Source organism: Purpureocillium lilacinum (genome assembly GCF_023168085.1).
Source record: "Purpureocillium lilacinum CBS 284.36 DNA, scaffold_1, whole genome shotgun sequence".
Lineage (NCBI taxonomy): Eukaryota > Fungi > Ascomycota > Sordariomycetes > Hypocreales > Ophiocordycipitaceae > Purpureocillium > Purpureocillium lilacinum.
In genome coordinates, this window is record NW_027072111.1 from 4246556 (window position 1) to 4267481 (window position 20926).

At 59.8% G+C, this 20926-nt stretch overlaps 5 protein-coding genes across 5 annotated transcripts; 2 read left to right on the top strand and 3 right to left on the bottom strand.

Moving 5' to 3' along the window:
- Positions 1–3872: 3872 nt before the first annotated feature.
- On the bottom strand, positions 3873–4884 carry PLICBS_000989 (palmitoyltransferase; the record flags this gene model as incomplete). The annotated part of the gene is made up of 5 exons (XM_065599695.1): positions 3873–3913; positions 4005–4370; positions 4448–4530; positions 4650–4759; positions 4864–4884. 5 exons carry the CDS (start codon positions 4882–4884, stop codon positions 3873–3875), a joined length of 621 nt encoding a protein of 206 aa, XP_065455767.1.
- A 589-nt stretch (positions 4885–5473) lies between these two features.
- PLICBS_000990 (uncharacterized protein) lies at positions 5474–8005 on the bottom strand (the record flags this gene model as incomplete). Its single annotated transcript, XM_065599696.1, has 1 exon — positions 5474–8005. One exon carries the CDS (start codon positions 8003–8005, stop codon positions 5474–5476), a length of 2532 nt encoding a protein of 843 aa, XP_065455768.1.
- A 646-nt stretch (positions 8006–8651) lies between these two features.
- Positions 8652–14534, top strand: PLICBS_000991 (uncharacterized protein; the record flags this gene model as incomplete). The annotated part of the gene is made up of 1 exon (XM_018317946.2): positions 8652–14534. One exon carries the CDS (start codon positions 8652–8654, stop codon positions 14532–14534), a length of 5883 nt encoding a protein of 1960 aa, XP_018183471.2.
- A 928-nt stretch (positions 14535–15462) lies between these two features.
- PLICBS_000992 (uncharacterized protein) lies at positions 15463–16442 on the bottom strand (the record flags this gene model as incomplete). Its single annotated transcript, XM_018317945.2, has 2 exons — positions 15463–16193; positions 16250–16442. The coding sequence occupies 2 exons, from the start codon at positions 16440–16442 to the stop codon at positions 15463–15465; spliced, it is 924 nt and encodes a 307-aa protein (XP_018183470.1).
- A 2816-nt stretch (positions 16443–19258) lies between these two features.
- Positions 19259–20324, top strand: PLICBS_000993 (uncharacterized protein; the record flags this gene model as incomplete). Its single annotated transcript, XM_065599697.1, has 3 exons — positions 19259–19387; positions 19449–19752; positions 19825–20324. The coding sequence occupies 3 exons, from the start codon at positions 19259–19261 to the stop codon at positions 20322–20324; spliced, it is 933 nt and encodes a 310-aa protein (XP_065455769.1).
- Between the last annotated feature and the right edge of the window lie 602 nt (positions 20325–20926).

Below are 20926 nucleotides of genomic sequence, written 5' to 3' on the forward strand. Positions count from 1 at the left end.
GCGCCAAAAGCGCGAGAGCAGTGCTGATGCGTGTATGGAGTTGTTGGTGCAAAGAACAAGGGGACTGGCGCTCAAATCTGAGACACGGTGGCTTGAGCCGCCCAAGATCGTTGCGTGTTTCATGTTCGCATCGCCTGGGCCATTCGGACGTGACAGTCAGCGCGGCCGCGACCTGCTCAAAATGTCCAGGTCAGGGGGTGGGGCGGCATGGGCGAACACGATTGTCTCTGCGCATGCTGCAGGAACGACCGACGCATCGTCCGAGACTCCCAGAGCAGGTGGCGGCGGACAGTTCGGGCCGGAAGGTGCGCATGGCCTCGCTGTGTACTTCGTACTTTGGTAGTGACGGGAGCCACCTACAGTGCTGACGCCGTCCGGGCGCCTGGACAATCTTCACTCGTCTGCACCATCGCCGTCGAATGCGTTGCATCCACGGCGCATCCGTACCCGACCCCACAAGCCAAGCCCGGCGCGGCTTCTCTTCGCGCTTCTCGAAAGAAAATCCCCGTCAGCGGCCGTGGTCGTGGCCGTCTCTCCCAAGAAGGAAAAGGATGCAACCGATCCAGCCAAGGTCAGTGCACGCAATAGCATGGCACATATCGTCCTACGGCCTAAAGGGAAATGGCGACGTCGCCCCCGACCAGCTCTTCTTTTCATCGGCAAGTGTCGAGCTCTGGGGTACTGTACGAGAGCACCCTCGCAAGTTGGCTTGCAAGTGCCAACCGGGATACCGATGCAAACAAGCTCCCGAAACCTCCAGCGGTCCACAGTCGCTGACCCCCTTGACAAGGATCCGTGGCAGCGGCCGCCAGCGTCCACAGCGGCCAGCGGTTGCTCTTCTCGGGAGCTGATCCCTGGCGGGTCGATGGCCCCCCTGGCATCAACCTCAAACGAGCGAGCCTGCGCTGCGCAATCACGTCCTTTGCGCGCAGGCACACGACCTGTTCGACGGCATCAGGGGGTAGCGCCGAATGGCGGCGACGCTGGGCATGCCCACATAACGCTGCATCAACACGAACTGAGTGGAGGTTCCGTATGCCATGACACGCACAGGGCAGCCCATCCATGCCGCCTCGGCCATGGAGCCGTCTCTTGCTCTCCGCAGATGTCCCTTCATTCACTCGAAACCACCAGAGCCTCTGCTTACAAGGCACTTGGCTGCCGCATCCCTGATAATCTCTTCCATACCACTGTGTGTCTGAGCCTTGGTTACCGGTGCCATCCTGGAACATGTAAACGGTGCTCTGCAATACAAAGCCTCTGCTACTTGCTCCCGCCCCCGGGTTCACATGAGGAAGACCCCGACGATGAATGGAAACACGGCGGGACCCTAAACGGCTAGGCGTAACGGCCAGCGTTCTCATACGATCGACTGTTGGACTTGCTCCGTCTCGGTACCTGCAACATATCCCTCCATCCACCACAGCCACTTCGCAAACGATAGCGGCATCCCTGGGACGTCCTCACTCGAGCTCGGCCCCCTTCCTCCGAAGTAGGCTCTGGCTGGGTTTTATATAACGCTTCTTTTGCCCCATGGCGTCTCCTCCGGGAGCTGTGCCGTCACCGGCTGAGAACCTTCGCAAGAGCCCTGCCTCCGATATCGATGGCGGCCCTGGATCCCCAGAGCCAAACCCAAAAGAGATCCCCGGTGGATTGCCGTCGGCAGTTAAGCTCAAGAAAAAGGACAACTATAGATCTTACCACCGCCCAATTCGTACGGATCGGTCCTCGGTAGAGTCTACGACTGCCCCCGACCAGGCGCACGACTCCAGAGTGGCTTCGACTGACGAGGCCCCGGAAACTGGAATAATTGCCATTGGCATGGCCTTGGGGAGCCCAACGCACCCTCCCGACTACGCAATGACAGCATGGCGGCCGCAGTTCACGACGACAGTGACTGCGGGTAGCCCAGATGCCCAAATCACAAGCAATGAGGAGACGTCGCCGAAAGCCAAGTCTCGAAAATGGGGTATTTTCGGCCGGTCGCGATCTAGGAAAGGGAAGGGTAATTCGAGCCCCATGCGTGATGGTCCAATTGCGAGTCCCTCGACCTATTCACCCCTTGGGCGGAGCACGTCAACCACGGCTCACGCTCAGATGTATCCGCGAGGGGGAGAAGCGGCCACACCATCTCCACACAGGTCAATTGCAAGATCTCAGACGGAACCGATGCTGAGAGACCGAGCAAAGGTTCCTCGCAACGAAGGTTTCGCACCCAACCCACCAGCCAAGGACAGTACTGCTCGAACCAATATGACAAGGGACACTGCGCGTGCCGACGGCTTCTCGCCTTCTGCGCCTAACCTCAACGAGCCTCTTCTCGATGTCGAGATCCCAGACATAACTTTGGAGCGCTACAGCATCATGTTCGGCCATCTTTTACAGCACAAGACCGCATCGTCACTGCTCGCCAGAAGGCAGGCAACCCAGGATCGGCTCAAGGCCATTCAGGAGGGAGAGCCTAACACCCCTGACTTGGCATTGAGGGAGCCGCCGAGGCCATTGGGCGACTCGTCAAGCTCACCGCGAAACCAATCTCCTCGCTCCGGAGGCAGAGGCCTCGAGCCGTTCTCGCGCGCAAGATCAAATACCTCTCCTGCAATGATGCCTTCGCCAACGCGGCCAAGCTTCAAAACATCCGGCACGTCGCTCGAACGCAGAGGCACCAGGCACATCGCAGAATCGACTCTTCAAGGGGGCAGAATAGATGAGATACCGGCGGCCGAGGAGGTTGCTGAACGGCCGCAGCTCATATCCAAGTTCCACCGCCGTTCGCTGTCTCAGCTCAGCATTGGCGCCAGGGCATCGGTGGATAGGCCTCCTTCTCTCAACGAGAACGAGTATTTCCAAGTCGAAGTTACGCCTCAAGAAAGGAAATGGAAAGCGCCGTCAGCATGGAATTCGTCACATCCGCCGCTTGAGGCAGCTACGCCAAGATCCTTTCCATCTCGGGATGATAACCGATCACTGCCACCGTCGCCTGGTCTAGAAGACGCCCCAGGGTCCTCAGTAACGACTCTAGAAAAGGTGCCTCAAGATCCCGTGGAAGTGTCCATTGCCAGACAGATAAGCGTTTCCCGGCAACAAAGGGCGCTCTTGGGGCCTTTGCAAAGGCGTGGGTTGGAGGCAAAACAGCTGAGCGAGACCAAGAGCTCGACGCCGAGGCTCGTCGACCCAAGGCATGATCCAACTTCGCCCAAGGCCATGCACCGGAAGAGCGAGCGAGTGATTGTGGAGCGCGCATGAGCACGGGGACACAGGTCTCGCTATGTCGCATGATGAAGACGGGTTGCATGAGCTGGACGGGCGGCCCAAGACACTGCGACTCCGCGGAAACTTTCTCTCGCATGACCCAGGTCTGCGACCTTTTGAAGACGTTATTCACGACCTTTCTTTTGTCGCCAAGCGCATATTGAACCCTGCCGGCAGGGCGCCACCAGCTCCGTTGTCCAGGTCGACGAGCAGCGGTGGCCAGGAATGACCATGAGCCAAGCATCAATGATTTGGGTAGTCCTTCAGATAGACATGGGGGCTGGTATTATCTTTCACATGCATATCATTACTTTATTTCTCTGCTCCTGGAGTCTGTACTGTAACAACTGTTGACCCTTCTCCTTGTCTTGATCCCGGCACTATTGCGCAGGCTGTGTGAAGTCGCTCCGTCCCAACTCATTTATTGGAGATTCGTAAACAAGGAGCGACGGGCGCGCAGAGTTAAGAGAACGGCGATGCGTCGTACTTGGTGGATGGATGTATAAATGCACCTGCGCCTGAAAGAATCGTACCCAATCCTCGTGCTGCTAGCCTCGGGCCAAACCAGCACCCGCCACGTCCAACGCCTAACATGAAAGCAGAGAGCAGTCGGGGCTCTGCTACATCAACACACAGCACGAGTTCTGCTTCTTGGCTTGCTCTGCATGCAGTTAGATGGCAAGTCACACAAGCTGAAGGCGACGGCAAGGGGAGGATGAGGGACAGCGGGCCGTGCACGGGGTCCGACGCACGGTAAAACATCTTGCTCTGGGAGCTCAAGCCGTCGCTCTTGGCCACGAGGTCGTCAATCTTCTCGCCGCGCTGCAGGACGCTCTCGATGGTCTTGTGCAGGACAATCTTGGTCTCGTCGAGCTCCTTCTGGATCTTCATGATGCTGTCGGCCTGCTGCGGGTCCTGGTACTTGGTGAGGTAGTCGCGCAGCTCGGGCATGGGCAGCTGGGGTTGGCCCGTGGCCCACGAGGAGCGCGGGTGCTTGGAGAGGAACTCGTCGACGCACTTGCTGAGGAGCTGGTGGGCGACGAGGGCGGGGTACTGGTGGTCCGAGATGATGATGCCGCAGACGCCCTCGGTGCGGCCGTAGGCGTGGAATGTGTAATCTTTTCGCGTCGACGAGCGTCCCTTGTCAGCCGCCACTTTCGCATACCCCCAAGTCCCGCTGCTGGCACAGGCGTACCTTGCTCCTCAACATCCTGTCGCTGGCCGGGTTTCGTGCGCTCGGCGACCGTCTTCGCGAACAGAGTCATGAACTCGCCATAGCTGTGCGTGGGGGGAAAAGGGGGTTCGGACAGTCAGCGCGGGTGTTCCGTGTCTCGAAGTCGGGCGGCGGCGGGCGAGCTGCCGGGGGCAAGGCGGGGGGGAGGAGGGCGAGGACCAACTTGTTGCGGGTGAAGCGCGAGTAGGCACTGAGCTCCTTCTCGGCGCAGATTTCGTGCGCTGGCTTGCCTTCGTTGCGGATGATCTGTTGTCCGAGCGGCGCGCGCGCGGCCTGTCGTCAGCGAGGGCGTTCTCCCGACGAGGGCGACGTGACGACATGCGGTGAAGGAGGGGGAGGGGAGGGGAGCGAGGGAGGCCGGGGGGGGGGTCATTTACGCCGATGTAGTGCAGCTTCATGGTGGCGGCGGGTTGGGGGGGCGTCTGCTCGGGCTGCTGGGCGATGGGGGATGAGCCTTGCGTTGCGGGAGCGGGGATCGTGGAGCGGTCGTCGTTCGTCGCGATGTGTGCGCCGGTGAGAGGGAGGGAGTAGTCGTGGTGGTGGTGGGCGGCGGCGGGCGGGATGGAGGAGGGATGTTGAATTGATGGAACCTGGAACGGTTGGGACGGAGTTGCAGGCGCAAGGACGGGAGCCTCTGGATTGACTCCCGGCAGGCTGCCTAGGCAGTTGACAGTGCATCTGACGGGGGGGAACCCGCATGTGCCTGGGGTAAGCCGAGCCACTATAAATTGGTCACGCGGCAGTGGGCGCCCAGCGGTGACGCCGCCTCTATGGATGGATCTTACACCGACCACCTCCAGTGGCGACAGAGACCTTCACAGCTCTCTCCGTCTCCTCGACAGAGCCAACAAAATTTCATTGAGAAGACTCTCTAACACAGTATCTGGCTTTACTAGAATATTCATGCATGATGCGAGTGACGTAAGTGATCGGCCTGACAACAATACTTCAACCACATCTCTCTATCCCCCCAGCGTGGAACCGCCATCATACTTCCACCTCCGCCAGCCGGGCCACCATGGCCGCAAACTCCTCGTCCGTGTGCTCCTTGTAGTCCCTGAAGCGCCGGTGCAGAGTCGTCGGGCCGCGCCGGAACTTCTGCACCGTGAGCCGCCCGCCGGCCAGGCGCTTGCACTCGACCAGGTCCTCCATGTCGACCAGGTCAGGCACCAGGGTGGTGCGGAACTGGTGCGCCACGCCGCTCTCGCGGATCAGGCTGATGCTCTCGGCCAGGAGCGACACGTCGACCTTGCGGCCGGCCACCTTGCGGTAGCGGGGCAGCGCCGCCTTGATGTCCATGGCCACGAAGTCGACGAGCCGCTCCGCGAAGACGCGCCGCAGCACCGACGGCGACGTCCCGTTGGAGTCGAGCTTGACGGTGATGCCGTGGGAGCGGAGGATGCGCAGGAACGGCACCAGGCCCGCGTGCATGGTCGGCTCGCCGCCCGAGACGACGAGGCTCTTGTGCGCCGACGCCGTGACGTGGTCGAGGACTTCGGAGGGCGTCACCACCGGCGCGTCCGGGGGGGCCTCGCCGCGCACCACGGGGCCGTTGTGGCACCACGGGCAGGCGAGGTTACAGCCCGAGGTGAACATGATGCTTGCCTGGACCTTGCCGGGATAGTCGCTGAACGTCTGCGGTATGAAGCCCGCGATGGGGAGCTGTAGCTCTCCCAAGGCGGAGGCGAGCTGCCCGTTGCAGAGGCGCTTCTCGCCCGTCAGGCTGGCCTGCCCGGGGTAGCGGTACGTCTTGCGCAGGCTAAACTCCTCCTTCTTGCCCCTGTTCCAGTCGCGCGTCGGGCGGAAGTATCCCACGATGCGCGAATAGACCAGGCATTCGGCCCCGCACTTGGGGCAGGTATGCGACTCGCCGCTGATGTGGCCGTGCGTCTTGCAGATGCTAAAGGTGGGCGTGAGAGAGACGTACGGGATCCGATACTTGGTGACGATGCTGCGGACGAGGTCCCGCGCGTGCGTCCAGCTGGGCAGACGCTCGCCCAGGAGCACGTGGAAGACGGTGCCGCCCGTGTAAGTCCGGTGCAGCGGCTCCTGGTGGTCCAGCGCCGCGAACAAGTCGTCGGTGGCGTCGACGGGGAGCATAGTCGAGTTGGTGTAGAAGTTGGGAAGCGAGACGTGCGGATACATTTCGTGGTCTCGCTGCGCCAGCTTGTAGCAGGTGCTCTCCGCGGGAGTCGCCTCGAGGTTGTAGAGGTTCCCCGTCTCCTCCTGGAACTCCTGGAGCCGCTGCTTGATGAACTCGAGCACTTCGAGCGCGAACTCGCGGTGGACGGCAATGCCCTCGCCGAACAGTACGTCCAGGGCCTCGTTCATGCCAACTACCCCAATGGTGCTGAAGTGGTTGGTCCAGTACGACCCCGTTCGCTTCTTGATGGCGGATAGGTAGTGAGCAGCGTAGGGGTAAAGCGCCGAGTGCTCATTGACCACCTTGCGCTTAGTCTCCAACGAGTCCTTGGCGACCCGAAGCGTCTCGCCCACGATAGCTAGGAAAGACTCCTTGGTTCCGTCGGACCTCATAGCCAGGTTCGGCATGTTCAGGGTGACGACGCCCATAGAGCCCGTGAGAGGCACGGACCCAAACAGCGAGCCGCCCCGGCTATGTAGCTGGCCGACATCAAGACGAAGTCGGCAGCACATGGAACGAAAGTCTTCGGGGTTCAGGTCGCTGTTGAGGAAGTTGGTGAAGTAGGGCACGCCATACTTGGCCGTCATGGCCCAGATGGGCTCAAAGCGCGGCGAGTCCCAGTCGAAGCCGTCATAGAGGTTGTAGGTCGGAATGGGGAACGAGAAGATGTTGCCGTTTCCGTCCCCCTGGTACATCACCTCCGCAAAGGCACGGTTGAGGGCGTCCATCTCCTCCTGGAAGTCGCCGTATGTCCACTCGGCGTGGTGCTTCCCCTGAAGAATCACCGGCTGCTCGCGGAGGTTCTTTGGGCAGATGACATCGAGCGAGATGTTGGTGAACGGAGCCTGGAAGCCGCTCCGCGTCGGGACGTTGAGAGAAAACACGAAGCTCTGCACTGACTTGTAGACCTGGTCATACGACAGGCCGTCGTGGCGTATAAAAGGAGCGAGGTATGTGTCAAAGTTGGAGAGCGCCTGGGCACCGGCCAGCTCGCCCTGGAGGGTGAAGAGAAAGTTGACAGTCTGGTGTAGAGCCGTGCTGAAGTGGCAGGGAGGTTCGTATTGGATCTTGTTCTCGACGCCGCCAAAGCCTTGGAGCAGGATGTCTTCTATGCTCCAGCCCGAGCAGTAGGCGCTCAGGAACCCCAAGTCATGAATGTGGAAGCGGTTCTCCCGGACCGCTTGGCGTACCTCTTCGGAGTAGACATGGTTGAGCCAGTACTCGGAGACTATGTGAGTAGACACGTATTGAATGAGGCCCTGATGCGAGTATGTAGAGTTGGCGTTCTCTGATGTCTTCCACGATGCCTTGGTCAGGTACTGCTGGACCAGAGACGTCACGGCCTCTGGTGCCAGGCTCGAGGAAGGGCACGTCATGATGATCAGTCACACAGTAAAAGCAGGAAAAGGAACTGCGCGCCGATTCAAGTAGGCGGGCCTTCGGCTGGCTTTAAAAGCTTTCTCGGATCTGTTGTGATGTGCGCATTCTCGCCTGGAGCAAGCAGACGCGTTGACGTGGATGACATCCGTGTTAATTGGGAAACGCGTCGCGACGTGGCCATCTGGGCGCGTCGTGCTCGCGAGATCATCTGACATGACATCGTCGGTTGGCCTTGGAGAGAGTGGTCGAGTCCACTATCTCCTGATCAGATCCAGTCTCGGCGGCCGTGATGCTTCCAAGTACGAAGTACAAGCGGCCGGCGCTGGCAGTGAGGGCGACACCCGCTGGAACGGTGCCCCACCAGCGTGCCGCGCCGCCTGAAGAGCCAGCGCTTTGGTGGGGCTCTCGGGCGGGCTGGGCCCGGATAGCGGGGCGGTGTGACTCGTCGAGTCGCTCTGAGTCGAACTGGGGCCGTGATCTCACCAAGTAACCTTGCCTTCCATTTATATTGCACCCCGCCTGGCACGACGGCACGCTGCGGCAAAACCGATTGTTTTCGACCGATACCTACTGCCAGCGGCTTTGTAATCTCGCTCCTCCTAGCACCTGCTCCGGAACTCAATCCACCCAAGGGGGCCCAACATGGCATCCGACAATTTGGCCACGGCCGAGGCGCAATGGCGAGAACAGTTCGCCGCGATGCGAGCGGCCCTCGCTGAGCTCAAGCTCCCGGCCCAGGCCCCGAAAGAAATCCAGGACGACTGGCACGACGACGAGTTCGAGGGGTACTCCTCGGAGAACAGAGGGCAGGACGTATGGGACTTCATCTCTGACGACGATCAAGACGAGTACAGCAGCGACTTTGTTGAGCCTGACGGCGTGGGCGATGCATCTGCCTTTGGTGCAGAATGGCTCGCCGCAAACTGCTCCGAGATTGCCGTCCAGAATGGCCTCGCGCCAGACGTCTTCCAGTCTCAGATTACGGGCCTTCTCTCGTCCGGCCGTCCCGAGCAGGAGCTGCAGGCTGAACTCACCGACCTGGTCGGCTTCGACCATCTCGACTTCATCATCGAAGTCCTCGCCCACAGGGACGAGGTTCTTGCGGGGATCGCGGCCCAGGACCAGACGTCCAGCTCTGGGCCACGCATCTTGACCAAGGCCCAGCGCGAAGAAGCTCTTCGCCAGCAAGACATCAAGCACAAGACGGCTACCCTCGCACCCAGTTACGCCAAGGAGCCGCAGTATCCGCACGTGTACAAATCCTACCACGCAGGCAACACGCTGAGCTCGACGGGGCAAAAGTACAGCCTGCCCGTCGGCACCGAGCGCCACCAGTTTGACAAGTACGAAGAATACTCCGTCCCCGCAGGGCGCAAAGGCACCCTCGGTCCTGGCGAGAAACTCGTCAAAATCTCGGACCTCGATGGACTGTGCAGAAACACCTTCAAGGGGTACAAGACCCTGAACCGCATGCAGAGCCTCGTTCACCCCGTCGCGTACAAGACCAACGAGAACATGCTCATCTGCGCCCCGACGGGTGCGGGTAAAACTGACGCTGCCATGCTCACGATTCTTCACACCATCGGGCAGCACGTCTACCCCAACCCGATGGAGGACACCACGGCGACGGAGTTTGCAGTCGACATCGACGACTTCAAAATCGTCTACGTCGCCCCGATGAAGGCGCTGGCCGCCGAGGTGACGGAGAAGCTCGGCAAGCGTCTCGCGTGGCTCGGCATCAAGTGCCGCGAGTACACCGGAGACATGCAGCTGACCAAGGCGGAGATTGTGCAGACGCAAATTATTGTCACCACGCCGGAGAAGTGGGACGTAGTTACGCGGAAGGGCACGGGCGACACGGAGCTGGTCCAAAAGGTCAGGCTTCTGATTATCGATGAAGTGCACATGCTCCACGATGAGCGCGGTGCCGTTCTCGAGTCGCTCGTCGCTCGAACCGAGCGTCAGGTGGAGAGCACACAATCTTTGATTCGCGTCATCGGCCTCAGTGCCACTCTGCCCAACTACGTCGACGTTGCCGACTTTCTCAAAGTCAACCGATATGCCGGCCTCTTCTACTTTGACGCCTCCTTCCGCCCTGTACCCCTTGAGCAACACTTCATCGGAGTCAAGGGCAAGGCGGGATCCAAGCAATCCAAGGAAAACCTCGACAACGTGGCTTTCGACAAGGTCAAGGAAATGCTCGAGAGGGACCACCAAGTAATGGTCTTTGTGCATTCTCGGAAAGACACCATGGTCAGCGCGAGGATGCTGCATCAGAAGGCCATTGAACACATGTGCATGGACTTGTTTGACCCCAGTGGCCATCCAAGATACGAACAGGCATCGAGAGACATGAAGACGTCTCGCTCCAAAGATATCCGAGACCTCCTATCCAAAGGCATCGGTATTCATCATGCGGGCATGGCACGAGCGGACCGAAACTTGATGGAGCGCCTGTTTGGCGAGGGTGTCCTCAAGGTTCTCTGCTGTACGGCCACGCTCGCCTGGGGTGTCAACTTGCCTGCTGCGGCAGTTGTCATCAAGGGGACTCAGGTCTACAGCGCGCAGGAAGGCAAGTTTGTCGACCTCGGGATCCTCGACGTGCTGCAGATCTTCGGTCGTGCGGGTCGACCCCAGTTCGAGGACACTGGTATCGGCATGATTTGCACGACCCAGGAGAAGCTGCACCATTACCTGACTGCCATCACGGAGCAGCTCCCCATCGAGTCCAGGTTTTCGGCGAAGCTTGTGGATAACCTTAACGCTGAGATTGCGCTCGGGACAGTCACTTCCATTCAGGACGCGGTCCAGTGGATCGGCTACTCATACCTCTTTGTTCGTATGCAGAGAAGTCCGACTTCGTACGGCATTGAGTGGGCTGAGATTAGGGACGACCCTACCCTCGTTCAGCGGCGGCGCCAGCTCGCCATCCAAGCTGCGCGGACCTTGCAGCAATGCCAGATGATCATATTCAACGAGCGCACCGAGGAGCTGCGCAGCAAGGATATCGGACGCATTGCCAGCCAGTACTACATCCTGCACACATCTATTCAGGTGTTCAACACCATGATGCAGCCCCACGCCACGGAAGCCGACATTCTCAAGATGATCAGCATGAGCGGCGAGTTTGACAATGTCCAGTCACGCGACAGCGAGGCCAAGGAGCTCACGAACCTCAAAAACGAAATCATCCCCTGTGATGTCGACGGAGGAATCGATACGCCGCAGGCAAAGACTAATATTCTCCTGCAGTCGTACATTTCGCGGCAGCAACCAGAGGATTTCGCGCTCTCCAACGACATGAACTACGTCGCGCAGCAGTCTGGCCGCATCTGCCGCGCCCTCTTCATGCTAGCGCTTAACCGCCGCTGGGGCCATCAGTGCCTCGTCCTCCTCACTTTGTCCAAGTCTATTGAGAAGCGGATATGGCCTTTTCAGCACCCTCTCCACCAGTTCGACCTGGCCAAACCTGTGCTCAACCAACTTGATGCGAAGGAGCACTTGACAGTGGAGGCCATGAAAGACATGGAGGCCGCCGAAATTGGTGGCTTGGTTCACAACCACGGCGCCGGAAAGAACATTGCCAAGATCTTGAACCACTTCCCTACAGTCCACGTTGAGGCGGAGATTGCCCCCTTGAACCGCGACGTTCTTCGGATCAAACTCTATGTCATCCCAGACTTTACCTGGAGAGACCACATACACGGAACATCGGAATCGTTCTACATCTGGGTGGAGAACTCGGACACGTCCGAGATTTACCACCACGAGTTCTTCATCCTGAACCGTAGGAAGCTTCACGATGACCATGAGCTCAACTTTACCATTCCTCTCTCAGACCCTCTGCCCACGCAGATTTACGTGCGTGCAGTCTCGGACAGGTGGCTCGGCGCAGAGACTGTCACGCCAGTGTCGTTCCAGCACCTCATTAGGCCCGACACAGAGAGCGTCTACACTGAGTTGCTCAACCTGCAGCCGTTGCCCATCACGGCCCTCAAGAACCCGGGGCTGGAGGAAATTTACGCCCAACGCTTCCAATTTTTCAACCCCATGCAGACTCAGATCTTTCACACTCTCTATCACACCCCGGCCAACGTCCTCCTTGGATCGCCCACAGGCAGTGGAAAGACGGTGGCCGCCGAGCTGGCAATGTGGTGGGCATTCAGGGAACGCCCCAAGTCCAAGGTGGTGTACATCGCCCCGATGAAGGCTCTGGTCCGCGAGAGAGTCAAGGATTGGGGAGCTCGCCTCGCGCGGCCCTTCGGCTTGAAGTTGGTCGAGCTCACGGGTGACAATACCCCGGACACGAGGACTATCAAGGACGCAGACATCATCATTACCACGCCCGAGAAGTGGGACGGTATTTCGCGTTCGTGGCAGACACGAGGCTATGTTCGACAAGTCAGTCTGGTCATCATCGACGAGATCCACCTCCTTGCTGGAGACCGTGGTCCGATTCTGGAAATCATCGTCTCGCGAATGAACTACATTGCCTCGTCAACAAAGAATGCTGTGCGGCTCCTGGGCATGTCAACAGCCTGTGCCAATGCCACTGACTTGGGCAACTGGCTGGGCGTGAAGGAAGGACTGTTCAACTTCAAGCATTCAGTCCGCCCGGTACCGTTGGAGCTGTACATTGATGGGTTTCCAGAGGTCAGGGGCTTCTGTCCGCTGATGCAGTCTATGAACCGGCCGACATTCCTAGCCATCAAGAATCACAGCCCGGACAAGCCAGTCATTGTGTTCGTGGCCTCACGAAGGCAGACCCGACTCACTGCCAAAGATCTGATCAACTTTTGCGGCATGGAAGACAACCCGCGACGTTTCTTGCGGATGGACGAAGACGACTTGCAGCTCAACCTGGCTAGGGTTAAGGACGATGCGCTCAAGGAAGCCATCAACTTTGGCATCGGACTTCATCATGCCGGTTTGGTCGAGTCTGACAGGCAGCTGGCCGAGGAGCTCTTCTTGAACAACAAGATCCAGATCCTGGTGGCCACCAGCACGCTGGCCTGGGGTGTCAATTTGCCTGCCCACCTGGTCGTCGTCAAGGGCACACAGTTTTACGACGCCAAGATGGAGGGCTACAAGGACATGGATCTGACGGATGTGCTGCAGATGCTGGGCCGAGCCGGGCGTCCGCAGTTTGACAACTCGGGTGTTGCCCGCATCTTCACGCAAGACTCCAAGAAGGACTTTTACAAGCACTTCCTCCACACCGGCTTTCCCGTGGAATCGTCACTGCATACCGTTCTCGACAACCATTTGGGAGCCGAAGTGTCTGCCGAAACAATCTTGACCAAGCAGGACGCGCTCGACTACCTGACGTGGACCTTTTTCTTCAGGAGACTGCACAAGAACCCGTCCTACTATGGCCTAGAGCTGTCTGCCGAGGAGCATAGCTCCATCGCCGCACAGCAGCTGGCCAACGAGTACATGGTGGAGATGGTTGAAAAGTCGCTCGGCGAGCTGGCCAAATCCAAGTGTGTCGAAGTGTTCCCCAACGGCGACGTCGACTCGACGCCCCTAGGCAAGATCATGAGCTACTACTATCTCTCGCATCTGACCATTCGACACCTCGTCCGAAACGCCAAGGCACAGGCATCGTTCCTCGATGTCCTGTCGTGGATGTGTCGCGCGACCGAGTACGACGAGCTTCCCGTGCGACACAACGAAGACCTTGTCAACGACACGCTCTCGTCCAACCTGCCGTTCCCTGGCCATTCTTTTGGCCTGCCCATGTGGGATCCCCACGTCAAGTCGTTCCTCCTGCTCCAGGCGCACATGTCCCGCATCGACTTGCCCATCACGGATTACGTTGGCGACCAGACAAGCGTGCTCGACCAGGCGATCCGTATCATCCAGGCATCCATCGATGTGCTCACCGAGCTGGGCCACTTGTCTAGTTGCCTGCAGATGATGAAGCTCATGCAGTCCATCAAGTGCGCCCGCTGGCCGAACGATGCTCCGGCCTCGATCCTGCCTGGCGTCGACCCAGACTCGACCAAGGACGACACGCCGCTTACCAAGTTAAGCACCTTCACGACGCCGCAGGTCAACCAGCTGGCGAAGAAGCTGAGAGTGCCTGCCGCACAGCAGTCGCGTTTCGCCCGCGCCGTCTCCTTCCTCCCCAACGTGTCCGTCTCACTCAGCGAAGCGACCGGCCAGTCGCTCACCGTGGACCTGAAGCGGCTCAACCCCCTCGTCGACCGCGACGCGCGCATCTTTGCGCCCAAGTTCCCCAAGCCCCAGACGGAGGGCTGGTTCGTCGTCGTCGCCGACGTGGAGCGCGACGAGGTCATTGCCGTGAAGCGCGTAGGCTGGTCCTCGGGCGCGGGGTCCGGCGCTGGCAAGAAGCCCGGCCGGGGCAGCGCTCCGTCGGCCAAGGCTACGATTCGCCTGCCCGAGCCGGTGGAGGGGCAGGAGCGCAAGCTGGACGTTCTGGTGGTCAGCGACGCGTACATTGGGCTGGAGTATAGTATCCCGAGGGTGGACAGGATGCTGCAGACTGGCTTGGAGAAGTAACATGCTTCTGCATATATATATGCTACATGACGAAGGATGTCACTCATAGAATTCTCACGGCACCCGCACGAGTACTGAATCAAGTAACGCATAGAAATAGACTTGGTAGGATGGATGTTGAACACTACGGGGCACGTATACAGAAAGGCTGCAGTGTAGTGGACCTGCCAATGCATGCAAGTCATTCAATTGTGAAAGCTGCTATAGAACAAACAAACACCCTGCTGAAGTAAGTGCCACGCTGTACGCAAAGTTCAAAGAGCAAAGAAAAAAACAAAGGCCCGACGCTCAGTTACCATCTCGCGAGAGAAAAATCCCGTCTCCGTGACTCTGTATCATCAACGTGCCCAGAGCAGCATTCGCCACGACGATGACTGGGTGACAGATAACCCAGGCCGTCGAGGCCGCGGGCTCCCGCATCAGGACCAAGAACCGCACCACCACTGCCGCGACCGCCACCAATGCGAAAGGACGCCTGCCTGCCTACCTACCTACCTACGCGCTCCTTCGCTCGTCCATCCCGCCCGCGCCGTCGCCACATATCCTGAACGCCTGTTCCGCTCATTCAGTCAGTCAGTCAGTATACAAGCCGTTCCAACCCTGCCTTTACCAGTGTATGAGGAGGAAGAGGAGGAGTAACGGAGAGAAACGCCGCCGACCCCATCGCCAAAAGAGACACGCGATGCCAGTTCCATGCATGGGGGGGAGGGTCAAAAAACAAACAGGTCCAGCGTGATGCAATATGAGAAGAGCGAGACGTTTGTAAAACAGCGGGAAAAGGGTTTAAAAAGCACAGGTCCACCGGGGTATCTCGCTCGGCTGGGCTGAGCTGAACGCTGCCGAAAATGACGACCGCCGTGCCGCCCTCCGCCAGTATATATATCCCTCCGGCCCGTTTATTCGTGTGTTTGTGAGAAGCGGTGCTGATCTAGCAGCATTTGCGTCGCTCTTTGTTGGTGTAGTCGGCCTGCGTCTGCTCCTGCTGAGCGGCGCCAGACTGGTCGATGGTAACGGCCGGTGAGAACGCCGGCGAGAAGAGCCAGCTGCGCCTGTCGCGACCAACGCGGAAACTGCCCCTAGCATTGGCGCCTTCAAAGTAACCGCCGTCCATGCCGGCCTCGAAGCCCGGGGTGCCGGGGCCCGTCATGGCGGCGAGGAGGGCCTGCTGCATCTTGCGGTCCTGCTCGACGAGCTTGCGGGCGACAACGCGAAACACTTCCTCCACACCCTCGCCGCTCTCGGCGCTAATCTCGTGGCACGCGTCCCAGCCGACCTCTTGAGCCCAGAAGCCGGAGCTGCGCTTGGAGCTCGGACTACGAGGCTCCACAGCGACGGCGCCGGACAGTGCCGAGGACTGGGCGCCGAGCGGCGTGGCGGTGGGCGGCGGGGTGCTGCCCAGGCCGGGGGCGAGGTTCTCGGCGACGTATGCGATGCAGCGCTCAAAGGGCACCTGTCGGGCCGAGGGGTCGCGGGCGACGATGTCGGCCTTTGTGCCGACGACGTGGAGGACGACGTCGCTGGGGAGGTTGCGGCGCAGCTCGGTGAGCCAGACGCCCATGTCCTCGAAGGACTGCGCGTCGGTGATGCTGTAGCATAGGATGCAGGCGTTGGCGCCGCGATAGTACAAACGTGATATGGAGCGGAATCGCTCTTGTCCGGCTGGCAAACAGTTAGCACTTGAGCCCAGATATGGGAAGAAGGAGGAGGGTGCTTACCGGTATCCCAGATCTGCAGGCGGACGACAGTGTCCGAGTCGGAGTCGATGACGCGCTTGGTCATGAAGCTGGCGCCGACGGTGGACGTGACCTTGGCAGGGTTGAAGGCGCCCTTGCAGTACCGCATGACGAGGGAGGTCTTGCCCACGCCCTGGGCGCCGAGGACGACGATCTTGGCCTCGAGGGAAGACATGGCTCGATTGCTCGCTTGTTTGCTTGCTTGCTTGCTTGCTTGCTTGCTTGCTTGCTTGTCTGGTTGCTTGCTTGTTTGGATTGCCTTGTCTTGCCTTATCGCCGTGTTTGGCTAGGGAGCGTTGGGAGGGCGTGTTTGCGGGAAACGTATTTAGTTTTCGGAGCAGGCGGTGGGTGACTGGTAGGGCGCACTCGTCGCGCACGGGAGGGACGCAGGGCGGTGAACGGGAGAGGGCGTTTGCTTGCTCGCGGGGCTTATCGCATGGTTCGTCGTCGTCGCCGCCTCTTTAAGAGGGTTGGGGGATCAACGGCCAGCTGGCAACTGTTGACGCGGGGCGGGGGAGGCAGCTGCCTGCAGGGTCATGGTCGAGGAGCGCTCGAGATGCGTCTATCACCGGCGATGCGCGGAGAGCGGTAGCACGGGTAATCGTGGTGGTGGTGGTGGTGGTGGTGGTGAGGCGACACGGTGATGCTGCGGCGAGGTTGTGCGGTGAAGGCCCTCGGACGGCAGAAGGGGCAAGCGGCGGTTTGGTAAGGGACGCTGCGATGCCTTTTTCCCGTGCGGTCAGGCGGCCCTGGGCTCGGATCGGAACGATGCGACGGGACGACGGCGGCGACGGCGGCGGTTGTGGTGAGGCGGGCTGAGGATCATCGATGGATGGATGTTTATGCCGGCGGTGCGGGCGGGAGATTGGAGCGCTGGAACGCGCCGGAGGGTGGGGGGACGAGCGCGGCCCACTGATGGCTGGAGCCTTCACGTGGTGCGCACGGCATGTGCCACTGCCAGCGACGTCATCCAGCCTCGATGGGGGGGGGGGGGGGGGGGGGCCTGGGGTTCGGGTCATTCAGCGGTACGTACCCACTTCCGGGCTTGCTCACACCGCATAGGTATCGGCGCGGAGTCGGGACCGTTGCAGAAGTAACACTGCAGGTTGGTAACACAGAACGACTGCTCCTGCGCATGGCTCTCCTTTTTGTACTTTGTCTTTTTTTCGCCTCCCTAGCTTTTTTCTTCTGTGGGTGTTACGTGCCGTGCGGGATGCGCCCCGGCACTGGCAGACGAGCCCAGACAAGAGTCCCGGATCCAAGCCCTGCAGTTTCGTGGTCAGCATAGGAGGCTTCAGCCGTTTTCGCGAATCAGTCAAGAGCATACGTGAGGGGTCAAGTGAGAAAGTTGCTTAGAAAGTGTTGGATCACAGGATAGTACTGGTACGACATGTTCATCAAGGACCCGTCAAGGCACAATGCGTCACATCCATCCATCCTGGTGAGACGGGTAGCCTTTTTGAGACTGTACGACAAGAAAACCGCTTGCGCGTAACATTGGACGTAGCGTATGACCACTTCTGTGGTAGGATTGCCTATCATGAGGGTTGACATGAGACAACATTGGATTATAGATGATAGGAGGATGACCTTGTTGAGTGAAAGAAGTTTCCTCACGGATGGATGTGCTTCGGTGACGGACAAACAACAGCTCAGTTGGGTTGGCTGTTTGGTGTAAGCTTGGCTTGGCTTTCTTCAGCCACCGGCGGGCAAGCACCATGGGTAACAGCAATCCGCGGGGGTTTATGAGTGGAGTGCATGCAGCATCGTGACAATCTCGCAAGTGACGTGAGACAAAAAGATTGGGGAGTCCGCCTGGGGAGGCAGGCAGGCACCTCGACTCCCGACAAGATTTACCAAATGGAGGCTTCCGGGAACCCAAGAACTGTTGGCGCCACAAGCAGCCAGGTGGCGCGGCACCCAACTGAACCTCTTCCACCGCTGCGCTCCAGGTCTCGAACTGCGCCGGGCTCCGCTTCGGGCGCCGCGCCCCCGGCGATTGCGCTGGAATGCTTCCTCCCCAGGCCCCCCCTTGGGCCCCCCCCCCCCCCCCCGGGGGCCGTCCATTGTCCCAGCCAAGCCCGCCGTTGGCCCAGCGAGTGGCTGGCGGCCGCCCACTGTAAAACGGCCCCACCGCGGGCGCGCCCGGGGTAGGTACCGTACCGTCCAGGGGCTCTCAACCTAAAAGGTCAGCACCCCACCACCGCCCGCGACGTCCACTGTTGCCTCCCGTCCAGTCAGGCACCGCCCGCCCTCCAGTGTCTCACCCCGGTGCTGGCATAGTGGGCCCTCCAGCGAATCGCCGCCGGCCCCGTCACGCAGCCGCCCGCCCAACCGCCGAACAATCAACCACCACCACCTTTCAACACCTCGTCGTCCTCTTTTCATCGCGTCTCCCCAACAGCACGCAGCGGCTCCTCAAACAAGCGATGCGATGCGATGCATGCTGCACGCCCCCTGACAGACCCGCTGCAGGTCCGGCGACAGGGGTTTTCCTTGTTGCTGCTGCGTTGGCAGCAACCGAATACCCTCGATGACGTCCCCATTCCAGTGCTCGGCTGGCCGCCGCTGCATCTTGGCTCGTGGCGGCGGGCGACGAGCAGCAGCCCACGGGGGAAGCGCAAAAACGGGGGTGGTCGGGTCGGGTCGACTGACAATGGTCTATTTATGTACAAATACAAAAAGTGTGCCTCTTGTGAATCATTGCCCAAAGGGCCCTTCGTTTGTCTCGCCTCGTCTGTTTGCCTCTCTCTCTTTTTTCTCTCTCGCCATTGTTCGGCAAGCAGCGTCACCTACTTGGTGCCCAAACGCGGTGACGACCATTAACTCGCCCCCGGTGCCGCGCATCTCTACAACAACGTCTCTCTCTCTCTCACTCTCTCCCCCTCTCCTCAAGGACCTTTACACACATACAAGAAGATTTGCAATTTTTCTTTTTTTTCCCTCGAACCTAGGAACAAGTCTCCAGAGACGCAGCGCAACCACCCCACCATGCAGCAGGTTGCAAGGTTTCTCGTGCTTGCGCCGCTGGTGCTCGCACTCGTGAGCTTCGTGCTGACCTCCCTGACCCTCTTTGCCGGCCAGAAGAAGGGTTTCATGGAGGACTATGCCGTCGTCAGGGTATGATTTCATGCAAATGCCTCGAGAAGCGTGATGTGCCAGCTAACCGACTGGTCCACAGTTAAACACGTCCATGGTCGGGCACAACATCCTTAGCAAGTCGGACAAGCCCAACGATGGTGGCGATAGCAACGACGGCATCCTTGGCGGCGTCAAGGGCTGGTTCGACGATAAGAAGGACTCCGCCAAGGACAAGATCAACAATATTACGGGCAACGCCGCCGATAAGCTGGCCGACAAGCTGGGCATCTCGGAGTGGTACTCGCTGCACATCATGGACTCGTGCGAGGGCAGCTACTCGCCCGATCCCACGGCCGAGGATGTGTCCCTCACGGTGACCAACTGCACCAGCGCGTCTCCTGCCCGTAAGTTCAAGTCGACCCCCCTTCGCTCTGCATGGAGAGAATAGTGTTTGACCCCGTGCTGACCACACGTAGACCGCCTCAACCTCACCGGCATGCTCGACCACGGGCTCAGCGTCGGCCCGCTCAAGCTCAACCTCGCCGACATCAACTGGCCCGACAGCGTGCAGGACAAGCTTGACGTGCTCAACGACGCGCTGCTGGGGCTCTTCGTCCTCTACGCGCTGGCCATGGGCTTCAGCGGGCTCGCCATGTTCACCAACGCGGCGGCCTTCCTGCTGCCGGGCCGGCCGCCCGTCGTGCTCGCCAACCTCGTCCTCGGCGCGCTGGGCGGCCTGTCGTGCCTCATCGGGAGCATCATCGTCTCCGTCGCGGGCAGCAAGGGCGTGCGCGAGGTCAACGACAAGGGCGCCCGCATCGGCCTCTCCGCCGAGCGCGGCATCAAGTTCTACATCCTGACGTGGATCTCGACGGGCTTCATGCTGGGCGTCGCCGTGTTCTGGCTGGCGCAGTTCATGGCCCTGCGGCGCAAGAAGAAGGCCGAGGCGATGCGGAGCGAAAAGGCGGTGGAGTGATGGCCGGCGGTATGACCCCCCGAGAGACTCGTCGTGGCATGTTTCGAGCGGATTGTTGTTAGAGCGACACTGCTTTTGGAGTTGGGCATGCTGTTTGTTGTTGTCGTTTGGCGTGTTTGCGCTGCGTTGCACCTGATGATACCTCTAGAGTCTTGGTGCTTGCCTGTGCACATGCTCTCTACTCCATCTAGAAACCTGACCTGCAACTGGACATCTGGAATGCTCCAACGCAGCCTACCTAATAATCTAAAACTATTTCCTCACTGCGCTGCCGCCGAATGTGCAAAGGTCCATGCCACTCAATCTGCATATGTACGAAGTAGATGGCACCGCTCTCGCTTACACGAACCCGCCTGACGCTGCGGTGGAGTGCCTGGCGTGCCGCCAAGTTTGAAACCCATTCCACCGAATCCACCCAACTTGGAAGCCGTAGCGGCCTCGGTTGCTTGAGCAGCTGAGGCGCCCGGTCAAACAATGCAGCCCAGCACACCACGCAGGGGTCGCCTCACCAGTTCAAACCACAGCGACCACTAAAGTCCAGGGATCTGCCCCCCGGGATCTACCAACCCAAGCAACCCCACGTCCGCTGCCGCCGCCATTTG